Source organism: Benincasa hispida, chromosome 8, assembly GCF_027475165.1.
Source record: "Benincasa hispida cultivar pf3 chromosome 8, pf3_genome.v1.1, whole genome shotgun sequence".
NCBI lineage: Eukaryota > Viridiplantae > Streptophyta > Magnoliopsida > Cucurbitales > Cucurbitaceae > Benincasa > Benincasa hispida.
In genome coordinates this window covers 8,094,107-8,119,573 of record NC_143485.1, presented here as the reverse complement: position 1 = coordinate 8,119,573, position 25,467 = coordinate 8,094,107, and the positions used below count along the sequence as shown (strand labels likewise).

Sequence of the window (25,467 nt, the reverse complement as noted above, 5' to 3'; positions counted from 1 at the left end):
AAGAAACTTTACAACAAAGTAATGAAATAGACTATGAGATGTGTTGACACACATTCCTCTCCTACTTACTTTAAACATTGTCTCCATTCATCTTAGTATTGGCCTATGCAAACACCTTCCAAAATGGGACACGAGCAAATGGTGCCATGAGGCCAAGCATAGATCCCACAGTGTGAACTTTTAGGGAGAACATGAGAAGAAATTGACATATCATATGCATCATTTTCCTCCCATTAAGTGTTTGAAACTTAGGGTTTTTTACTTAGGTAAATTAGGCTAATAATTTATCTACGTCCATATTAAATTGTCCGAATGTAACTCTTATATTGGATAGTTTAACAATATATGATTCTAGTTTGTTAAATACTTTAATAAACTAAATCATGTATTTCATGCTTATAAAGTACATGTCTGATTCACCGTATAGGTCAGTTCCCAGATAGGGGTATTCCGTTTCCATCAACTTAAATACTTCAGTCTTAGACAGAACATTCCTTAGACGAAGGTCCCTTATAGATAATTATTTTATAAATTTAATCTTTGATTATTTTCAAATTTAATCCTATTAAAAGAAAATTAAAAGATTAACATATTTTTAATCATATTAGAAATATTTTAACACATGTCTAGGTGAATTAATTTTAAACCATTTTGAATTAATTCAAACCTATGTTTGCATGCAACTCTTGATTATAAAGTTTATAAGTTAATGAAATAATTAAAATCTATAATCATGCATCTAATAGCATTAATTAAATATAACAATTATATTTGCTAAGTAATGTCATATTCAATGTAATTCCATTTTCATTATATAATATAAAATTTATAGTTTAAACTAATGAAAGTAAAACACATCCATCATTTAACCATATAATATAACTTTTATACTATAGTATGATGCATGGACATGTTAATGGTACATGCAATCATATAATATAACATTTAAATTCAATATAATACATGAGCATGCTCATAATAACATGCAACTATATAATATAACAATTATACTAAATATGATGCATGATAAATGTTTATCCTATAGTGGGATTTTAAAAAATTATATGGCATACATTATGCAACATATAAAATTAATCATATCTCTTATGTAAATAATCAGCAAAATTGGACCAAATTTTGGCATTACTAAAATTAATTAAATTAATATAACATTTATATTATTTTAGTTAATTTAAAAATAATTAAATTACATGAATAAAGAGAAAAGAAGCAAAAAACTACTCCAAGACTATCTCAGGGCTCGAACCCACGACCTCCAACTGTCTGGAACGCGCACACCTCATGCTTGGAGCGTTGCAACGCTCGACTAAAGCATTGCAACGATGGTCTGGAAAATGCTCTAGCATAGCAACACTCGGCTGGAGAGTTGCAACGTTGGCCTTCTGTGCTACAGTGTAAAGGCAACATTGCAACACTTTCCCGTTACGCTCTAGCACAAAATGCAATTTCTGCTTTAAATTGAGTCCGTTTTTGCTCCAAATTGCATCGATCTTCTCAACAACACTTGCACCACGATCGACACAGACTTACAAATTTGATAGCATGAATTAACTGCCCAAAACAATGTGTCGTTACAACTATAAACAATTTAAAGCAGTAAATCTAAAGTGCCAAAGTTTGAAAACATCCAATTTGCAAACCAACATTCACAATCAAGGCAACACCCACCATTTCTCTGATTTTCATTTAAAAAAAAAAAAAAAAATCAGAGATACGACCTAACTTCGACACCAATAGAAGGATTTGAATCCACAACAGAAGCATATGAAGGTCTTTTTGTCAGTGAATTCGTTTTTGGAAAGAGATAAAAAAAATAGAGATAAACAGAAGGATAAACATTATTCAAAATCAATAAACATGTTGTTAAAAACATACAGCGAGGAAGTGAAGAATAAACACTTAGCCTTGAAAAAAATCGTTTTTCACATATTCCTCTCCAAAGATCACGAACTCTTCCTCCACAAACATTTCCTTTCTTGAACATAGCAAGAACACGGGTTATTTTAGACACTACCACCAAAGTCTTCCCTGCTATTCTCAAGGGAGGCAATCAAGACGGAGTTGTGAGCTCATCTAATAATTTTGGAGAGGGAAAATTTTTTTTTCTTGGGAGAGTTCTTGGAAAAGGAAGAAGAATTACATAGAAACACAACATTTTTTTTTTTTTGCCCTCTGAAAAAACCTCCTACATTGTAATGTGAAAGAGAGGAATGGAGGAGTTACCATGATATGATAACTTCTATTCCTTAATTTAATTTAAAGGATTACTTTAAAACTAATTTTAATGTAAAGAAACTTATATTCAATCAAAAATTTATATTATATCATATATAATATAATCATCACAAGTTGAATTATATTCAAATTATATTCTCTCACATAACCTATAGTTTTAATACAAATCATATTCATATTAATTTTAACATATAGTTTTAATATGAATCACATTCATATAATTAATATTTGAATCATATTCAAATATTTATTTCTCTCATCAACTTTATATTATAGTGTATCTATATACACTATATTAATTGCATCCCATACGATTATTTCTATTTTGATTAATTTGAACAACTAAAATTAATCCAAAAATTAATTGATTCTTATTTAACCCTTATTGAGCTAGCAAGATGACCTTATGGACCTACATATTAAAAGCTTCAATGTTATGAGATTAATTGATTAAACTATTTAATTAAATAAATCAACATTCATTAACTGTCGGTCACTCCACTGAAGACCAAAAGCTGCACTCTTCGCACTGTAGATATATTTTCATGTCCATAGAGATAACCAATCAACAACAAGTTGACTTATCACAAATTGCTTTTACCTATAGCTTGGTTAAATTATCGTTTACCCATGTAGTTACATCTAACTTCTTAAGTACCACTGATCCTTCAATGAACAATTAGTTACAGTCTAAGTATAAACTAGACCCCTCTCTAGCTAATGAAAGGTGAGGTGCCTCATTGTTCAAGACCTGGAATCAGCCCTTAAGGGTGTAAGTCATTTACTTCCCTATGATCGGGAAAGAGTGAATGTCATTTACTTCCCCACTCGGACTAATCCCCAAAATGGTAAACATATTAAGTCGGCGAAACTAGTCACTCTCACTCATATAGATCAAAGAACCACCTTCATAGGCAGTAGTTCATAATTCACTCAGAATTAAGGTCAAATTACATATGGTCATCCAAGTGAAATTTAGTCTCTTCAAGTAACGATGGTATAAAGAGAGACTATTCATTTCGTGATCTGGTCTTATACACAGTCTTTGTATAAGACACCCCTTTCATATGTCTCTACACGAATGAACATAATCAGATCATGTAACACTTTACAACAACTATAACAATTAAAAAGTGGGTTGTATCCGTAGTGTCACTAGGATAAAGTACCTAGCTTTATCCATATACTACAGACTATTCATGTTATTACTTAAACATAATCCATTTGTATATAACCTTGGATCTTAGTTTATTGGATTTGGGTTTTAACGCAAACTAAATATCAAATAAAATAACATTTTATTTTATTAAATAAATAATTTGTGTACAAATAATCTAGAAACTACGAATCCCATGAAATTTAGGGTATTAACCCCAATAGAAGAGTGGCCTAAAATCATGCTCTAAACGCTCTCTAGTCAGTTTTGACGTTGAAAAATAATTGTGGATCAAAATACTAGCAAACATGAATGATTTGAGCATAATCTAAAAAAAAAAAATAGGGTTTTTTTTATGTGGACACATGGCTCCTTTGATGTGGGTGCATCAGAATGCATTTATACAAAACAACTAAAATCCTCTATAAAAGCTTATAAAATCAGTCCAAGCATTAAAAATAAATTTTAGATAGTTAAAAAACATGTACTTGCTCATTTTACCTAATTTAGGCTATTTAGGGGTTTAAATAGCATGTGAAGTTCTACTTTTACTAAAGAAAATACCAAAATATATATTGAAATCATGCACTTTTATGACATTTATCAAACATTCATACGCCCAATGTTTTGGGTATGGGTCCTTGTGATGAATGTTTGAAAGCTAATGTCCCTAGGTAAAAGAAATGCAAGTTGAAGGCCCCTAGAGTGTTGTTTCAAGCACCTTAGTCAATATATTACTTTCTTGAATATTTTGGATACTTGACTTAGAGTAGGGAAAACTGGAAAAAAAAATCTTTTCTAAGTAATATTTTGAGTTTTTAATTGAATGTGATTTGCACACATGCATGGAGAATGAAAAGATTTGGCCTCGAAATTTCTTATCAATGGATGTGTTTGAATGTTTCTACTTATAGATCTAACATGTTATTCTTGATATTGAGGCTTGAATCGTTAGTGTGCTTATTTAGAACTTCCCAACGGTCTCGTTCCATTTTGCTTGGGGCTAGAAAAATCCTAGTTTGAGGTTGTGAAACACACTTGAAAAGTGTGTTATTTTTCTTTAATTTAGAATTGTTTCAACTTAATATTATAAAATTTGATGTTGTTTGCTAGTGATTTTTAGCATTTGAACAAGAGAATGAGATTCAAAGTGAAAATTGACCAATTTTGCTCAATAAAGACAAAAAGAGGTCAATTCTCTAAAGTAGGAAGAAAATGAGGCCATAAGTGCCTAAAAAGGGTGTTGCTATGTGCTACGTCGCCACATGCGACGCTGCAACCCGAGGCTACATAATAGAGCAATGTCATGGTGCCATAAGGTAGTATCGAAGAGAGAGAGTTTTGGAGACTAAGAGAGAGATTTCTGAGTAGATTTTAGATGTCCTTTGTGAAGTAGTAATATAACATGCGGAAGAATTCATAATCAATAAGCACTTAAATTACATTTAATTTGAGTTTTAAACATGCTATTCATGAGATTTTCATAAAAGGATTTGAACAAAACAATACCTTTATAATTCTCTTCACGATTTCAGCAGAATCTCTACAATTTTGAGTTGGATTCTTCAGATAGACCACCAACAAGATCTTCTCCACTATGCTATGTGGTGGAAACACTCTAATCAAGTTGAATTGAAGATGAACTAGAGAGAGGGTAGTAGAATTTTCTGATTTGCAGCAACTTGAATAAAGAACTTAGAGATCTATCAAATTTCATGCATGAGGCGTCATTATATAGACTTATTTCATGCATTAGAACATGGCTGCATGTAAGGCAGTTCCTACTTGATATTGATGATTGAAGAATTCATGGTGGAATTTGGTGATAAAACACCATATGTGATATTAGTAGATTTTTTCAATTTTTGGAAAAATCCACGAACTCAAAACAATATCTATAAAATTGATTTTTTATTTAAATAAAACTATTTTATTTTGGTAACCCCATCAGATTATACTTGCCATTATCTGAGAGACGATTCTCATTGCAAAAGTCACAAGGGAGGGAGGTTTTGGTTGAGTGGCAACTGCTTGAAGACCAAGTGCTATATTTTGTAACAAGCTGCTGGTTCACTGTTGCCAGTGCATCTCTATCTTGTACTCCTGCTAGAACAATTTTGATAGGATTTCAATACCAAAAATGGCATTGGAGCTATTTTTTTTGCCGAAATTTCTATGTTTTGACAAAGTTATTATTCAATACTAGTTCATGCATAAATTAGTGAATTTACAAAGATATTCCCATTGTTTTTCATTTTATTAAAATTAGGAGATTAATGGCCCGTTTGATAATGTTTCTGTTTCCTGTTTCCGTTTTTCATTTTTTAAGAAACATACTTGTTTGATAATTGTTCCCATTTCTTGTTACAAAATTTTAATAAACATATCTAAAAAATGGGCTAAAATTGAGAAACAACAAAAAATAGTTTCTAATGTTTCCGTTTCTATTTCTATTTTACCATTTCCACAAGTAATCATTATCCGTGTATTTGACACTGATAGATATCAGTTTTGGTGAAGTCTATCAACGTCAAAATATATATTTTCAACAATGGTACCATATGAAATAATTTCCATATCGGGCAACCATGGTAATTGACTTCCTTCTGCAACTCATGGATTCAAATCCTAGGAAAATTGTTTTGGACATTTTCGATTTTTATTTTTGATTTTTTGAAGAATCTGTTTTTTTTTTTTTCATTACATCTCTTTATTTTTATTTTTTCTTGATTAATTTTTTTATTTACAAAAATAATTCTCCAATATTTATACTTTATTTTTATTTTAAATTTTAAAATTCTCTAATATCTAGATTTATATAGTATTTTGAATTTCAATATGTATATTAATTTTTTTTGTATTTCAAATTTCAGATGGGCACTCTTATTTTTTGTTTTTTTTTTTCTTTTATGTTTGTTTCCATCTTTTATATTTTATTTATTTTCTTTAATAATTTTTCTATTTACAAAAACAAGTCTGCTATATTTATATTTTATTTTAATTTTAAATTTTAAAATTTTTCGATATTTAAATTTATATGTTATTTTAATTTTCAATATGCATATTAGTTTTATATATATTTCAATTTTTGAGTATTAAATTTTGTAATATGTGTGTTTGTATATTATTTTAATTCTAATATTTTTAGTATATCTGAAAGCATTTGCAGGAAAAAAATGTTGAAAGCGAAGGAAAATAAGGAAGAAGAAAGAAAGATTGAGAAAATAAAAGGTTTTCGTAAAAGTAAGAAATAAAAAAAAATAAAAAAAAGACGACTTTGTTCTCTTCCTCTCTCATACATCATCTCAGCACTATGAGAAACTGGTAGTAAAAAAATCTAGGGTTGAAAGCATGCTGAAGAAGTTGAAGAAGTTTTCAAAGATGCAATGGAGGTGATTCACTCAATGTGAATTCTAAGGTTTCTGAGTTCAATTTATAGATGAATAATCAAAGGTTGTTAAGATTTAAAAGCCAAATTTGAAGAAGAAGTTTAGATTTTAGATTGGACTAAATACATAACATTTGAGAAGATCTAACAAATTTTGAGTTAATTTGATTTTTTTTTTTGATTTATCCAATTTAACAAAAAGAATTTGGTTTTATTGTCAGCAAGTTTGAAGGTCCATATTCAACTTCACTAAATAAAAATAATAATAATAATTTAGGTCGGAATAAGATTCGAATCCTTATTTATCCAAATCTCAAGTTCAAAGTCCTAGATTATCCAAGCTTCAAATCAAAATTAGTTTAAGATTGTAATTCTATCCAAATCAAATTTTGGATTTCAATTTCGGTTAATTTTCAAATTTAGGCATGTTCAAATGTTATTTCAACTTCATCTAGGTTGATATCCTTAGATCCAAATCAAATTATGGTAAGTTCTCAAACTTCTCTCAAATTAAAATCCAAATCAAATTATGGTAAGTTCTCAAACTTCTCTCAAATTAAAATTTGGTCATATTCTAAAGTTTGAGCTAAATTCTCATATTTTGATCATGGTAATAATCCAATTTATGCCAGTAAAGTAATTAGGCCCACCCATGTAAGGCCCATGAGAAATCTCTATAAATAGAGGTATTATCTCTTCATTTGGGAGAAGTTGGAAGAATTGAAGGCAAAAACTCTATGAAGATCTGAAGTCTGAAGCTCCAAGGATCTGAAGAACATAACTCCTCCAAAGCTTTGAAGATCAGAAGTCACTAAAACTTTGAAGATCAGAAGACACTAAAGCTCTAGAGATTAGAAGACATATCAAAACTCTGAAGATCAAAAGATACTAAAGCTCTGAAGATCAGAAGACATATTAAAGCTCTGAAGATTTAAGCTCCCAAGATCCAAGACTCGGGCTCTTAAGTGCTGAAGACCGAAGCTTCTCAAACTTCAAAGACTGAAGTGCTCAAATTCTGAAAAATTAAAGATCTAAACTATTTGAAGCTTTGAAGGTTAGAAAATTTCAACAAACTGACTGTATCTTCACAACCTACAAGCTGAAGATTCAATCTCCTTAAACCCAAGGGCCAAGCCCAAGCCCAGGTCCACCTATGAAGAAACTCTCCTCATTTGGAAAGGTCAGGAATTCTATATTCCAGAGAGCCTAGAGAGAATTCTCCCAAAAACCAGAGGACTCTTTGATTCCTAAAGCTGACCACACCTGAAGACCGAAGTCCTTCAGAGACACAAGCATTCTTCCAAAATTTCAACTCCAAGATCATGACATGCTTCGCCTCCACAAATCAAGCGTACGTATTCGACTAAGATAGAATCAGAGGATCAAGTACTAGAGAATCGAACCACATTGCATCAAATCAATATCAACATCAACACCAACTCAAGTTCAACTCCACGAAACAAGTTTCTCCGGAAGCCTCGTTCAAACACTAATCCTCCAAGAAGATCAACAAGTCCGAAGGCCAATCATCCAAAAAGATGAACAAGCCCAAAGGTCGATCGCCCAAGAAGATCAACAAGCCTAAAGGTCGATCATCCAAGAAGATCAACAAGCCTAAAGGTCGATCATCCCAAAAGATCATCAAGCCAAAAGTCGATCATTCCAGAAGATCATCAAGCCCAAAAGTCGATCATCTCAAAGGCCAACCATCCAAGAAGATCAACTAACTCAAAGAACGATCATTCAAGGAGATCAACAAGCCCATCTAAGAAGATCAACAAGCCCAAAAGCCGATTATCCAAGAAGATCAACAAGCCCCGAAGGCCGATCATCCAATAAGATCAACAAGCCCAAAGGTCAATCATCCAAATCAACAAGTCCAAAGGTCGATCATTCAAGAAGATCAACAAGCCCAAAGGTCGATCATTCAAGAAGATCAACAAGCCCAAAGGTCGATCATTCAAGAAGATCAACCAACTTAAAGACTATAGTTTATTTTGAAAGCATCAAAATATTATGTATTAGAGATTGTATTTTCACAAAATTAATACAAATACAAAGTTCAAGTTCCACGAAATAAATTTCTCTTGAAATCTCCTACAAACAATGACATAAACTTTTGATAATATCTTTTTTCGATGGTTTATATATGACTAGTTTTTTTATATATATTATATTGTTACAAAAAAAAAGTAACAAGAAATAAGAAATAGTTATCAAATAAATTTCTATTTATGTTTTTTTTTTCAAAAAATGAGAAACAAAAATAGTTATCAAACATAGTCTTGTTTCTTATTCTAAAAAAAAGAAGAAACAAGAAACCATAAATAGAAAACGAGAAACGGGAAATGGAAAATAGGCTCTAAGTAACCAAATTTGATACAGTTAGATAAGTTTAGGTGTGTAAATTAATTAAAAACAATCTTTAAATTGTAAGATATATATTTCTTTTCAAAGTTCTTATTGTGTTTACAAAAGATCAAATATGATACTATAGTTTTGTTTTAATTTCTCCTTTTAACTTTTTAGAGATGTTTACATGAAAAATCCTTTATACACCATATATTTCGTAAATATCCTAAATCTTCAATTATTTCATTAAGAATTTTTAACTTTAATTTTAGAACAATTTAACATTTTCCCCACCGAATCAAAATTTTGAAATATTTAATTATTCCCTTATTAATATTATTTTCAAATTTTTATTTTTTTTTTGTTATTTATTAATTTCAGTTGATATTCATTTAATGCATGATATTTCAATTTAATGCTTCCTTCATTTTTAAGAGATTTCGTTTATTTTCGTCCATATTCCTAGCTGAAAATCAATCGTTTTCCATTGAGATGTCAAGCCTATGTTGAATATATTGGTAATATACCGAAAAATGTAAATACACATTGCATATATCATAGTTTATTTTTTGGTGTGTTTACAAATAGACAAAAAAATGTAAATATACATTCTGTATAAAATTTGGTATATAAGACTATATATTGTACAAATTATTTTGTTCATGCATTTATCAAATATATACTAGTTTATTTCTAAAAAAAACATAAACACACTGGTTTATTTTAGAAAATTTAAATATATGGTGTCGCATACATATATGAAATATATATATTTTCTCCTTCGAAAAACGTTCTTTACTTGTGTAGATTTTGAAAAGAAGATCATTTTAGAAAGTTCATAATCGTGAGAACCTTTCCTAATATGAGTTACTTGACATTATATTATTATATATATTTTTTCAAATAAAATTAAACGGTAAAGAGGACTGAAATAGTAAATTGGGCTAGACTTTTGTATAAAATAATAGTGAATGGACTATAGGTAAAAAATAAGAAAATTTAAACAATTGTGTAAAAAAACTCTTGATACTAAAAATATAAGCAGATATGTATAAACTTTTGGTTCGTTACCTTTTCAAGAAAAGGAAAAACAATCTTGTGATATAACTTATAAACTCGTTGAAGACAATGATAATGTATTATATTAATAATTGAAAAATAATGAACTTCTTGAAGTACACGTACTTGTAACTTATTTGCAACGTAGCTCAACTGGCATAGTACGTATACTGTTAACCTCAATTTTAGAGGGTTTGATTCCTCTAGCTCACATATAAATACATACATACATATATATATATATATATATATTTGCCACTATTTAGTCCACGCGTTTTTAAGAGTAGGTACAATTGGTTTCTGAGTTTTCAAAATATATACCTCTTTTTAGTCATCGAGATTTTAAGAATAGGTGCATATGATCTTTGGTTTTCAAAATGTATTTTGTTTTCCCCGATCTTTTAAGAATGCACCCTTTTAATTCCCCAAGTTTAAAAAATAGCATTAAAATGTCCTGAAAGTACTTTTATTTATTATTTTAAATAATTAAATGGCATTTTAAATTAAAAAAAATAGAGAAGAGAGCAGTTAAAAAAAAAATTATATTCTAATTTAAAATTTCATATAATTATTTAAAATAACGATAATAAATTATTTTAAGAAAAACTCGAAAACTAAAAAGGTATATTTTGAAAATTTAGAGACCAAATGTATCTATTTCTAAAATCTTGAAACTAAAAAGATACATTTTGAAAGCTGAACTAAACACACAGTTTTTTTTTTTAAATTCAGGGACTAAAAAGATAATCTTCCCTTTCAAACATAATGGAATCTCACATTTATTTTGATGTAATATATGAACAACCAAAGGACCATTGATTTATTACTCGGTAAGACTTGCAAATTTCCCATTGTCCATTAACAAAGGGATTCATTGCCTAACTTTCATTTATTCCATCTTTTTTTCAAAACCTCTAGTTGAAATAGATGCATAGGTGGAATAAGTTACTTGAAAGCTTTAAAGTTCCATATGCTCACGCTTCAAATTTTGGCTTTATAATAGCTAACCACCTTGGGTCATACAAAGAAATATTTAAAGAATAAAGTAAAGTTTTTGACATGATCAAGCTCTCTTTTCATGTGTTGTTTTGCTCAATTTTTTGTGCCAATCTTTTGTTTTCTAGGCCTGCAGTCTCTCAAGAAGTTGGTAAGGGATCACGAGTTTTGTTTTGGATATGATTTTATTTTTCATCTTCGTTCTTTAATCTAATTATCTTGTTCGATAATGTTTTCGTTTGCGCTCTTCTTAGATATATTTTTAGTTCCTTTTGAAGTAAAAAATGGTTAAGGCTTTTTAGGAATATATTTTTAGAACATAAACTACTAAAAACGAAAATAGTTTGAGTACAAATAAACGTACATAACTTCTAAGGTTATTAATGGATTTTTAATAATTGGAAAGCAAGTCAACTAATATTAGGAAGGTAAGTCAACTTAAGACACCATCATTTTATTTCAACCTTATCAATGAGATTGAAATTCAAAAATTGGCAAGTCCGCTCTATCACAGTTTGACTAAAGTAAAAATTTTGCTTGCTTAACTTAACCAATCAATTTATTCATGGGGATTGAATTGGATATGAATCTCCACTTGTTTGAAGTTTTTGATGGCCCACTTGGTCCATATTTGGATCTGCTCGTCAAACTATCCAATGAGCTCGAAACAAATTTGACCTAAACTTTGATTGAATAAGGCAAGCCAAAAAGTTGGGTTATGAGCTTGGCTATTGAAGATTGGATCGACCTAATCTAAGTTCATATAATATCTTAGGTCTACTGGACTTAGGCTTACACCAAGCTTGAGTTGAGCTTTCACGGTCAGATTAGGTCAGGTTCACCCAATAATGAGGGTGAATTGCATTGACACGTTTGATGAATAAGTTTTTTTCTATGACATTTAATTTAAAAATAAAATTGGAAGATTCAAGTTGTGGATCTTTTTTCTTTATTATTCCATTTATATAATGTGTTAACATATTGAGCTATGCATATGAATGTTTTTAATGATCTTCTATATGATTTAAAAACTTTATCCAAATGTTTTATGGAGGGGTAAGGAGTGCTTTTTAACGTATTAAAACTTCTTCTAAAATTGTTCAATGATGAAAACAGATCATAAATGCCAACAAGAGCATAACTTAATTTGCATAGTGTTTGTACTAATGACCTTAAGGTTGGAGTTTCGATTCCCCCACCCCACACTTTAATTATAATACTTTTGCCAAAAAACAAAACAAAACAAAAAAAATAAAAAAACAATTTTTTTTTTCATAAGAACGAGGAAGTATATGGAATATTTAACTTAATTTTTTTGCAAACTATTTATAAAGCGTCTTAATTTCAAAAGCTATGCCACACACTTAAGTTCCCTTGAACTGATTTTGGTTATTAGGTTTTGCCAAAAGCTACTTGGAGTGTTCATAGTTTATCTTATAAATAAAAGGTTTAAATATTATTTTGATCTCGATACTTTTTGCTTAATTGTTGGTTCATTTTTTATCTTTATACTTTTAAAATGTTACTTTCCAGATGTTCATTTTGATCTTGGTCCCTTATAAATAAAACAAAAATGAAAATGAAATGACCAAAATAATATCGTTTTAAAAGTACAAGAACCAAAATGAACATTTTAAAGATAGAGATACCAAAATGAATCAAATTCAAAAATATAGAGACCAAAAATACAGGAACCAAAATAGTATTTAAACCTAAATAAAAGATTGTCATTTGAAACTCGATTTTAGAATTTAAAGAAATTGAGCTAATCAACCAACTTGCACTTCCATTGTTTTCCATGTCCATGTAGATGATGAGAGTGGGTTTAATTATGAAGAAGGTGGAAAGAAAGGACCAGCTAATTGGGGAGATCTTAAACAAGAATGGCATGAATGTAAAACTGGACGAATGCAATCTCCTATCGATTTGTTACATAAGAGAGTTCATATTATACCCAAATTTATGGACTTCAAAATCCATTACAAGCCTACCAATGCAACTCTTAAGAATAGAGGTCATGATATAATGGTACGTATAAGATATTCGTTCTAGTGTTAATGTTAGTAACAACACTTTAATTCTCTTTTGTTACAAATGATATACACGGTTCTAGTAATTTCATACTAAAATACATATTTAACCTAAATTTAACAATGATTTGTTATGGTTTGTAGCTAAAATGGAGTGATGAGGCTGGATATATCGAAATAAATGGAACTCAATATTTTCTGAAACAATTTCATTGGCACTCTCCTTCTGAGCATACTATTAATGGTAAAAAATTTGCTTTGGAAGCTCATTCAGTGCATCAAAGTCAAAATGGAAATATTGTTGTGATTGGAATTCTCTATCGTATTGGACAACCTGACTATTTCTTGTCCACAGTATGTATTATCTAACTCTTAAGCATCCTCTAAAGTTGGAGTTATGTTTTCATTTTTGGTTTTAGAATAAGAAATCTATGAAGTATGTAAAAGATGAGCAAAATCTAAATTTAAGATTACTCATTTTGTGGACCTACAAAAGTTCATATAAACAAGAGATGTATAACTCTGTGAAGATAAAACTATTAATAGGGGTGTTCAAAAATGATCCGACAACTTGAATAACTCTAACTACCAAACTCAAAATGTAACGGTAGGATTGGATTAGTTTTGTTCTTGGGTTGTTGGCTAAAAAAAAGTTTGGTTGACCCAACTCAATCGAAATTATATATATATATATATTTAAAGTTTGATTATTTTATACGGATTAATTTGTAAATTTTTAATAATTTTCTTTTTAAGTTATTATGATATTTGTCTTTGTTTAAAATTTAGAATAAATATCATAGATAATTTTTATTTAACATTTGAATTTTATGAGATTTTTAGTTATAATTCATGTGTTGTAGATAAATTTACATATTTTTAATTAAAAAGAAAAAATAAGTTATAACCTGGTTGGAGACTTTATTTGAGTCTTTTGGGTTGTCATCGATTCTCCCGAGAGGTCACAATTACTGCGAGCAAACATATTAATGACGAGGAACACATGTTTGCTATTCTACTAATACTTGAACTTCCTCTGCTATTCTACCCGAGTCTGGCTAAGGAAGAATTACGAGGGCCAACCCAACCAAACCGACGTTCAACTCATATATGTTAGCATAAATATCTTGTATCTATATTGAATAGATAAACCCTTGAATCTTTCATGCCAAATTGTCAAGAATAATAATATACTGGATTTCATTGAGAAACTAATGATAGCTTCAAGATGATGATAGATGACTATGGTCTTTCTCAACCAAAACTCCGAATGCCCTTAGTGGGATCTCTCTCTAGATGAGATTCAAGAAAGACCGAGTGCTTATTGTTTTGGTATATTGGGGACCATAGCTCTAAGGTCTTTTATATTTCAATTCGAGTTCCCATTAAACCCTAATTAACTAAGAATGGGCTTCTACCATTAAGTCTATATTCAATTAGGAATCTAGGGCTTAATTAATTAGATAACATAATAAGGCTCAATCTAATAAAATAACCCAATCTAATTAATTAGATCACATAGTGGGATCTCTCTCTAGATGAGATTCAAGAAAGACCGAGTGCTTATTGTTTTGGTATATTGGGGACCATAACTCTAAAGGTCTCTTTATATTTCAATTCGAGTTCCCATTAAACCCTAATTAACTAGGAATGGGTTTCTACCCATTAAGTCTATACTCAATTAGGAATCTATGGCTTAATTAATTAGATCACATAATAAATAATTAATCCACATATATAGTTCATACTTTAATTAATCATATTATTATTTAAACACATCTAACAATATATACCCCTAGCTATTAATTAGTTAAGATATTATTCTATAAACTCTAAATTCAAAATCTCTCACAAAACAATTGTTTTGACAGATCAAAAAGCATTTGGAAGAAATTTCAGAGACAAACAAATCTAAGGTAGTGAATGAAATTGATCCATCACTACTAGAAATACAAAACAGTCTATATTATAGGTATAATGGCTCTCTAACGATTCCTCCATGCACTCAAAATGTCATTTGGTTTATTGTCAAAAAGGTAATTTTTTAAATTCAAACCTCTATATCTTGATCTCATATATCTCTTAAGTTTTCTCAAAATATAGTGTATTTGTTTTTGTTCTTCATACCTCTTGCTCAATGATGTAGGTTAGGAGTGTTGCACCCTACCAAGTGGAATTACTTCGTGTTGCTATTCATGATGTAAGTCGAATAGTTTTTAGGCCTTATTTGATAACTATTGTTGTTGCTATTCATAATGTAAGTCGAACAGTTACAAATATAGATATTAGATCCAAAATATTAGTAGATATAACATAATGTAAAAAAAATTGCAAATATGACCAAATTTAAATAGTCTATCCATAATAGACTAAATTATTGGTAGGAGTCTATCACTGATAGACTATATCACTGGTAAGAGTTTATCAACGATAGAAGTCTATAGCTGATAGACTTGTCTATAATTGTAATTTTTTTTAAGTGATGTTATACACTTGGTTAATATTTCTAAAAATGCTACCAAATGCAATTACCCTTTTTAAAAAGCTACTTTTTTTAGTTTTCAAAATTTGGCTTGGTTTTTTAAACCATTGATGAAAAGTAATAAAAAATCAAGAAATTTGGAGGTGGAAATAGTATCTATAGACTTAATTTTCAAAACCAAAAATAAAAAATCAAATGATTATTAAACAGAGTCGAAATGATTACTAAACAATTTATACCCTTCATTAGTTGAATTTTCTTTTACAAAATGTCTTATTCTTCTCAACTTTTGTTATAAATAAAATTTCATGTATTTTGAAGTATATGATACGGTAAAATTTAAACCACAGGATTCAAATACTAATGCAAGGCCTTTACAACCTCTCAACAACAGAATAATTCACCTTCAATTTAGATCAGAATGTATGGAGAAGGAGCATTAACGTGAAGGAGAAAATTTCCAATATTACCGTGATATGAAAAATTCTTCATACAATCTTCACTTATTGTGCGTTACTTCAATCAACTCTTGAAAATATGGTGAAATTTACTGATATCATTGTAGGACTCATAAATATTATTGAAGATAAATTTATAGTATGAGCATAAGGAGTATGGTACTAGAAATTTTTCCTATACACGTGTTAAGAAATTTACTATATCTACTCAACCATAATAATAATATGTACTACAAAACAACAATAATTAATAATAATTATAATATTGTTGTATTAGATATTGGGTGGTAATATTAATTGATGGTGTCTATTTGTTTGTCCATCTCCCCTTCCTTTCATTTAGCATATTTGTGTAGATATTTTTATATTATATTCCTATATGACAATTTGTGAAAAACTACCAATAAAAGTTTATATATATATAGTGCCGTGTTTAAAATTAAAATCTACATTAAATAAAATATGATGTAAACTCAAAGGATAAATGCATGAGTTACTTCTTCCATTGTGAATTAATTTCAAGATGAAATCTTATATTTATAGTCTTGATGTGCTGGAAAATGAGAGGAAAATAATTATGCAACGTATGTGATGCATTGATCTCCATGCGTCGATGATCATACATTGAACTAAGAAATATGCGATGACCATGCGTTCCTGCCACAAGTTTTCTCGCTCTCTTGCCAAGTATAATGAGAACGCAAGTTTCTCCGGGTGATCCGAGGTCGAACAAGGGACTTGTAACTCAATACTGTTTGTAAAGTAATGCATTTGAGGTGATGAATAAAAGTAAAAAAAAACGAAATTTAAGTATTATGCGCTACTCCTACTCCTAACAAAACAGATAGAGTAATGGAAGTTTAACTATGAGAATTAATAGAGATACAGCAGTCGTTAACGCATAATGATGTTCATTATGTTAGGTTGTCGGAGTAATCTCAGCTCACCACACTAACGCATCATGCACCTCTCGGTGTCTAACCGCATGCTTATATCTCTATAATGCATGGTTGCGTCGAGCATAAGATCGTGCCTATCTCTAGAAACAATGCATATTTTGCTTTAGTGTGTTCCATTACTCACCTTCTCAGGTGGTTAGTTACGACTAATCAGCTCATAGACAAGCATTGCGACGGCTCATAGACGAGTGTTGCTACTGCCTCACACCAAGCGAAGAAGATTATCTCACTATACTCGCACAACGCACACCTCTCAGTGGGTTGCTACATGCATCCTATCTACGCACACCTCTCGACCGCCTTTGATAACTAAACGATGAAGATAAATGATGATAAAGATGAAGAAGATGAAGAAGATGGCGTTGAAGGAATTAAGATATGCATTGATTACAAAATGTATTAATGTCTTAAGCCAAAATGTAATACAATACAGAGACAAGAGGAGAATGGAAGGCTAGATGAAAATAATCTCTTTCTTTTCATCCAAAATACGTCAAGGCTGCTGGTGGCACCATAGTTGGATGATGCAAAAGTCTCTCTCAAGCTCTATCGGAGACGAAAACTCCGGTCGTCACTCGGAATGGGTTGTGGAGGTGAAGAATCCTCAAAGAAAATCTCGCTTATGCTCTCATCTGTGATCACAAGCATCTTCCTTGAGGTAGAAGCTCGAATTCTTTGAAGTGAAGGTCCAAGGTGTTGTTTATAGAACTTAAACGCAGACAACGTTCATGATTGCATTCTGCCTCACTTCTACCTTTATCGCGGTATGGGCAATGTCAACATCATCTTATCTTGTTGATACTCTGTTCATGCTTGTTTCTCATGAGGTGCCAACACATTCCATCTACCTTGCGAGCAGACTTCTATCACGATTATCACTCTATGAATGCAACATTCCATGCGGCGAACTAATCTTTATGACAATCGACTCATGCGGTCAACCTTGCAGTAGTCTGGGACCGACGCATGCGTTCAATTCCTATAATATCTGCAAAAATGGACACTTTTACCCAGAATAATGCATGGTATAGGGTTAGTGAGGATTTTTGGTGTTGATTGACGCAAGCTCACTTTTCACATGAATTCTTAGTATTATCAACGCATATTCTACTTATTAGCCCTCATAATTCTAAGTAAAATGCTACAATAGCTTGTATTTCTACGAGCTATCAAGTCTATTGATAATTTGGGTCCTATAGATACTCGCACGTCATCTCCTATTCATAGATCCGCCCCCACTTTTATACAATTAAATAAAAAAATCTTGATTTTACCAATGATATCCGAGATTTTGACTAACTTCTGTACACAATTCTTTTGGTCATGTCTTTTCTTCTTTACTTTCTATATTCACATATGCAATAATGGAGATGGAGTACTTGGGATTAGTAGAATTCTAAAATTACGGAACCAACTGGTTTCACATTGGAGGAACAACATATGGAGCAACGACCCCAATAGTTTGATTTCAAGACGAAATCTTATGTTTATCTAATATGGTTCAAAATTCATGAAGCCCACAAACGGATAATTACTTTGGTCCAAAATTAAACTCCAATAAAAGAATGTTGAATTTAAAGAGACACCATCTAAATTAGGGAACATATTGAGGATATGAGTTACTCCTCGTATTGCAAATTAGTTTTGAGATGGAACCTTATGATCATTTAATGTGGTTTTAGAGTCCAAGAAAGCCTAAATAGGTGTTAACTAGATTTGAAAAAATTGGATCCAACCTACCCAAATAGGTATTCGGTCTAAAAATTGAGATTCAACCCAAGAATGAACCATAGAGGGTATCATCTTCATCAAGGGGTATGTAGAGGATAAGTCATGAATGTTACTCCTCCTGTTACCAACTCATAAAACAATTTGTTCAACATCTTAATATTTGTTATGTTTAATTAAGTTTTAATGTAACACTCCACATTTTCAGATACAATTAATTTTCGTCAAAAGGCATTTGTGTGTTAGATTGAATGTTGGTCAAGTAATTTGGATTAAGTAATTGTGTTTGTTGAATGAGAAATTTTGGATCAATCACAAATCACTATGTTATTTGCAAACTTTTAATGACGAAATTATAAATTATCGAACTCTTAAACTAAATTAAAAGCAGACATATATCTCCCAAGTTCAAATTGAAGACAAGAGCGGATAGATTCCAACGATGTCGAATGGTTGATCTACGTATGGGTTAGAGACACGTGTCCTTTCAAATTAGTGTTATTTATCGAACACTTTGTGTGGATCATTGATGTTGATGTGTGCGTTGGATGTGTGGGAAAGGTTCAAGATTGGCTATACAGATTATTTTGCATTCATTTTGAGAAGTTTTTTATTATTATTATTTATTATTATTATCATTATCATTATTATTATTTATTTATTTATTATTTATTATTATTATCATTATTATTATTTATCGCAACAACATTCTACTCAAGATAATATTTACTTTTTTTACGTAATTTTCACGTTAATTTTAGAGTTAAAGTCGTAAAATATTTTTTCTCACTTATTAAGATATACATATCATAAAGTAAGTTTCAAATTCTTTTTGGTCTCTTTAGTTTTTATACTTTAAAATTTATGTAATAAATCTTAATATTTTTATTGTGAATACTTTTAAAATACTAATAAAGAATGCATATGCACATAAAATGTTAACATTTTAATTTAAAGTTTAAAATAATATATAATTGTTCGTAAAAATTTTGTTATGTAATCGATACATATTACTTAAACTTTGTTTTTAAGATATTTTTAAAGACAAACTTTATTTTTATGATTATGATGAATGATGTGTAAACACTCCATACGGAAATGGATAGTAGCCCAATTTTAATTTTACATAAATTCACAAAAAACAAAGGAAGGAAACTGCAATATGCATTCTAAAGCAGCATGCTTTTATGGAAAAAGAATAGATCTGAAGATCACTTATCCTTGAAGACAAAAATATCTTCACGTTTCCTCTCCGGACACGAACTCAACGAATGAGCAAACTCTGAACTTGGACACCACCACCAAATTACCTTGGTAGTCTCAAAGGGTGAGAATCACCAAGGTTGTGGGTTTCGATTTAATTTTAGCAGAAAAGGAGGAGTTTTGTTTTTTAGACTAAAGAAAAAATTTCACTGAGAAGTTGACTCCTATATATATATATATATATATATATATATATAACCAATTTACTATATATATATATATAATATTAAAATTATATGTTATATATAATATAACATATAAGTTATAGTTTATATTATATCACATATAATCTAACCTATAGTTCAACATTCTCTCATTTAACTTATAGTATTTATATGAGTCAAATTAATATTAAACTTAACCTATAGTATTTATATGCATCACATTCATATATTAATATATGAATCATATTCAAATATTTATTTTCTCTCAAATAAAACCTTATATTTAAAGTATCATATATGTTATATTAATTATATCTCATATAATTAATTTTATCTTAATTATATCTTATATAATTTCTGTGTCCATTAGATATACCAATCAATAGTGTGTTGACCCTTTACAAATTGCTCGTAAGTATAACTATGCCAAAATTACTGTTTTTCCCCTGTAGTTACATCTAACTCCTTAAGTACCACTGATCCCTCTAATTAATAATAAGTTATAGTCCAACTATAACCGAACCCCTCTTGGGTCAGGGTGTGGCGCCCCATTGTTCAAACCCCAGAATTAGTTCTTAAGGGAGTAATTTCTCTACTTACTCTAACTATAGAGAAGAAATGAATTCCTTCTTCTGTAGCTATATTCACAGCTCCCCAATCAGATGAATCCAAAATGGTAGACATATTGAGTCAGCAAAACTGGTCACTCTCACCCATGCAGATCAAATGACCGCTTTCATAGGCAGAAGTTCAAAACTCACTTAGTATTTAAGTCAAGTCAACTTTGGTCATCTTGGTGAAATGTAAGTCTCTTCTATCAACAGTGTTATAAAGAGAGATTATTCTTTTCGTGGTCCGGTCTTATACAAACTCTTTATATAGAATACCCTCGCTCACATGTCTCCATATGAATGATCAGGATTAGATCATTTGTAGCAGTTTACAACAATTGTAATAACTACATAGTGGATCTTATTCGTAGTGTTACCAAGATTAGGTACCCAACCTTATCCATCTACTATAGACCGTTTAGGTTACCACTTAAACATGATCCACCTGTATGTTTTTACATACATGTTTAAAGTACAGAAGATAACCTTGGATCTTAGTTTATTAGTTTTGTGGGTTAATGTAACTAAATGTCAAATAAAATACTCTTATTTTATTAGATAAATAAAAATTTTGTACAATACAATTATAAACTACAAGACCACGAGATTTATGGCATCAACCCCAAAAATCTCCCACTTATTGTAAAGTTAGTGGGGTGTACATCATAAAATTCAAACTATTACAATAGTACACAAAAACAAGAAATTAGGGTATAAAATACGTACTCAGTATAAAATCTCCCACTTGCCCTAGACTAGATGCGACCTATGTCATAGACTCAGACTCTCCAAGTGACCCTCAAACACCTTAACTGTGAGGACCTTTATAAATAGATCAACAACATTATGCGCCAAAGTTATTTCCGTGACAATCACATCGCCTCGATGCACAATCTCCCATATCAGGTGATATTTGCACTCAATATCCTTTCCCCCTTGTGGCTTCTGGACTCCTTGGAATTAGCCACAGTACCACAATTATCACAATAAAAGGTGATGGGCTTTATCTTGTCTAGAACAACTTCTAAATTAGTCAAGAATTTCCTAAGCCAAATAGCCTCCTTGGCAGCTTCACAAGTCGTTACATATTCTGCCTCCATATTGGAGTTAGCAATGCACTCCTACTTGATGCTTCTCTGCACTACAGCTCCTCCATTAAGAGTACACACTGATCTTGAAATGGGTGCCCTAGAATCCCTATCAATCTAAAAATTAGAGTTAGTGTATTCTGTAAGGATCAAATCCTTAAACCCATACACGAGCATATAGTCCCTTGTTCTCCGAAGATACTTGAGGATGGCTTTAACGAAAGTCCAGTAATCTAATCATAGATTAGACTGATATCTAATGATTATCTACACTACATAGTAGATTCCAAGTCTAGTACATAACATCACATACATAAGGTTGCCAACAGTCGATGCATAGGAGATCCATCTCATCTCCTTAACTTCTTGAGGTATCTTAGGACAATATTCCTTAGGTAAAGCAACTCCGTGCCTGAAAGATAGTAAACCTCAGTTCTACATCAAATACTTGACAAGCATCTTGTTAATGTATTGTTGGATAAATGCCCTAAAGCCTCATAATTTTATGTTAGTTGAATCAATGGTTGATTAATGTTATGTTACTTGTGCAATAATCCATTAACTAAGATTTAAGGTTATCTGATGTAACTTAAACATGTATGTGGAGACATACAAGTGGATCATTTTTAAGTGATAGCCTAGATGGTCTGTAGTATATGAATAAGGTTGGGTGCCTTATCCTGGTAACACTACTAATAAAACCTGCTTTGTAGTTGTTACAATTATTGTAAAGTACTACAAATGATCTGATCCTGATCATTCTTGTGGAGACATGTAAGCGGGGATATCTTATATAAAAAAGTTTGTATAAAAACGAGACTAGGAATGTTAAGTCTCTCTTTATAACATCATCACTATAAGAGATTTACATTTAATCAGGATGGCCATATGTGACTTGACCTTAATCCTGAGTGAGTTGTAAACTCCTGCCTATGAGGGCGATCCTTTAATTTGTATGTGTGAGAGTGACCAGATCTGCCGACTCAATAAACCTACCATTTTGGAGATTCATTTGATTGAGAAGTTAGGAACACAGCTACACAAGAAGGAATTCACTCCTTCCCTATAGTTAGGGTAAAAAGATAAATTGCTCCCTTAAAGGCTAATTCCAGGGCTTAAAAAATGAGTCGTCTTACCGTCTCCTGGCCCGAGAAGGGTTCGATCATAACTGGACTATAACCAATTGTTCATTAGATGGATCAGCGATACTTAAGGAGTTAGATGTAACTATAGGGGTAAAATGGTAATTTGATCCAACTATACTTATAAGTAATTTGTGAAGGGTCAACAAACTGTTAGTTGGTTATAACCAATGGACACAAAAATATACCTATAGTGCAATGAGTTCAACTGTCGGTCTTTAGTGGAGTGATCGACAGTATAATGAATGTTGATTAATTTTATTAAAAGTGTTTAATCAATAAATCTCTATCATTGGAACTTCAATTTATAGGTCAAGGTCCCCTTGTTAGTTTTGGTTTAATTTAAATTGTTCAAATTAACTAAAGAAAATTAATTGTATAAGATTCGATTAAATAATGTATATTGATACATTATATAATATGATGTATATTGATACATTTTATCATTTTATGAGAGAAATAAACATTCGAATATGATTTAAATATTAATTATATGAATATGATTCATATAAAAACTATATGTTAAAATTTAATGTGAATATAATTCATATTAAATTTATATAGTTTTATGAGAGAAATAAATATTTGAATATGATTCAAAAATTAATTATATGAATATGATTAGTTTAGGAACTATATCTTAAAATTAATATGAACATGATTCATGTTAAATTTATATATTTTATTGAGATGTGTTATAATTTGAATATGATTCAATTATTATTTATATAAATGTAATTCATATAAAAAACTATATGTTAAAATTAATATGAATTTGATTCATATTAATACCTTAGGTTATTTGAGAGAATAATAAACTATAATTTATGTTATATGTGATATAACATATAGTTTAAATATATATTAAAGTGGTTAATATATATATATACATATATATATATATATATATATATATATATTCAAATTTAATTAAATAATGGGGAGAGAGTTATAACTCCCTCATACCTTAGTCTCTCATTCTCTCACATAACAAAAAAAATGGGTGGAAAGAGAAAGTGTTCTCTCTTTTGGTTTCTTCCTACTCTATGCGTTTTTGTAGAAGAGTTTTTTTTTTTTTGGGCACAGGATTTTTCTCTCAATCATCTCCTTCACTCTTCCCAAAATTGAGTGCAAGCTCACACCTCTACATGATTCTCGTCCCTGAGAATAACGAGGAAGACCCCATGGTGGTGTCCGATTGCAGTTTTCTTGAGATTGCGAGAAGACAAGGCGATTTGGAGAAGAACGTGAAGAATTGGTCTTCAACGAGTATGTGATTGCTTAATCCTTCTTCTCCATTTTCACAATAGTAGCATGCTTGAATTAATAATGTTTATCAATGATTTCTATTACGTTATATTTTGTAGTTCTATAAAATAGATTTAGAGACAGATGCATTCAATTACTTCTGCTGCGGAGAATTTCAATCCCTTCAATTGGTATCAGAGTCATCTTGAATCTCTAAATTTCGTTTTTGGAACTTTAATCCAAAGTATTGGTGGGTGCATGATGCATTTTGCATGTATGGGTTTTTGCATATTGGATGATTACAAAATTGGCGTTGGATTACCACTTTAAAGTGTTTAAAGTTTTAATTGTCCAGTGTTTTCAGCGTTTCAATTCATGTAATCGAGTCTGTAATTGTCCGAGTCATTCGTAATATATTTTTGGCTTTGATTCGATGATTTTTTGGAGCAAGAACGGAGCAAATCGTATGAACGGACGAAGCAGAGCAGACTTTCTACCTTCCAGCATCCCAACGGTTTTTTTATAGTTTTTTTTTTCGTTTTTGTTATTTATTAACTTTTAAAATTAATCATTTATTGTATTTTTATTAGTTAAATTAATATAAGTGTAATATTAATTTAATTAATGTTTAGGATGCTAGTTTCAGTCCAATATTATTATTTTATTTATACATATGATGTATGATTTTAATTATTCATATGCCATAATGTTTGTCATATAGTATTATTTAAAATCCCACCTTAGGATAAAAATATTTCATGTATCATATTTAATATAATATGAGAGTTATATTATATGATTGTATGAATTTTTAAGCATGCTCATGCATTTTAATATAAGGGTTATATTTAAATGTTTATATAGTTTCATCAATTAATATGAGTTATATTTTATTAATGAAAGCATGTTCATATTAATTTAAATGTATCAGAGCCATGGTATGAATATATAGTATGCATGTATTAATTTTAATATAAGAGTAGTATGAAGTAAATGTATGTTTACTATATGATTTTTATTAATGTCTTAATATAAGAGTTATATTATGTATGTTTAATAAAAATGAAAAGCATTGAGTATGACATTA

At 30.2% G+C, this 25,467-nt stretch overlaps 1 protein-coding gene across 1 annotated transcript; it reads left to right on the top strand.

Moving 5' to 3' along the window:
* The first annotated feature begins 11,243 nt into the window (after positions 1–11,243).
* On the top strand, positions 11,244–16,283 carry LOC120083724 (alpha carbonic anhydrase 7-like). The gene is made up of 6 exons (XM_039039579.2): positions 11,244–11,358; positions 13,018–13,235; positions 13,382–13,591; positions 15,109–15,273; positions 15,384–15,437; positions 16,070–16,283. Exons 1-6 carry the CDS (start codon positions 11,271–11,273, stop codon positions 16,160–16,162), a joined length of 828 nt encoding a protein of 275 aa, XP_038895507.1. The 5' UTR covers positions 11,244–11,270; the 3' UTR covers positions 16,163–16,283.
* The last annotated feature ends 9,184 nt before the right edge of the window (positions 16,284–25,467 follow it).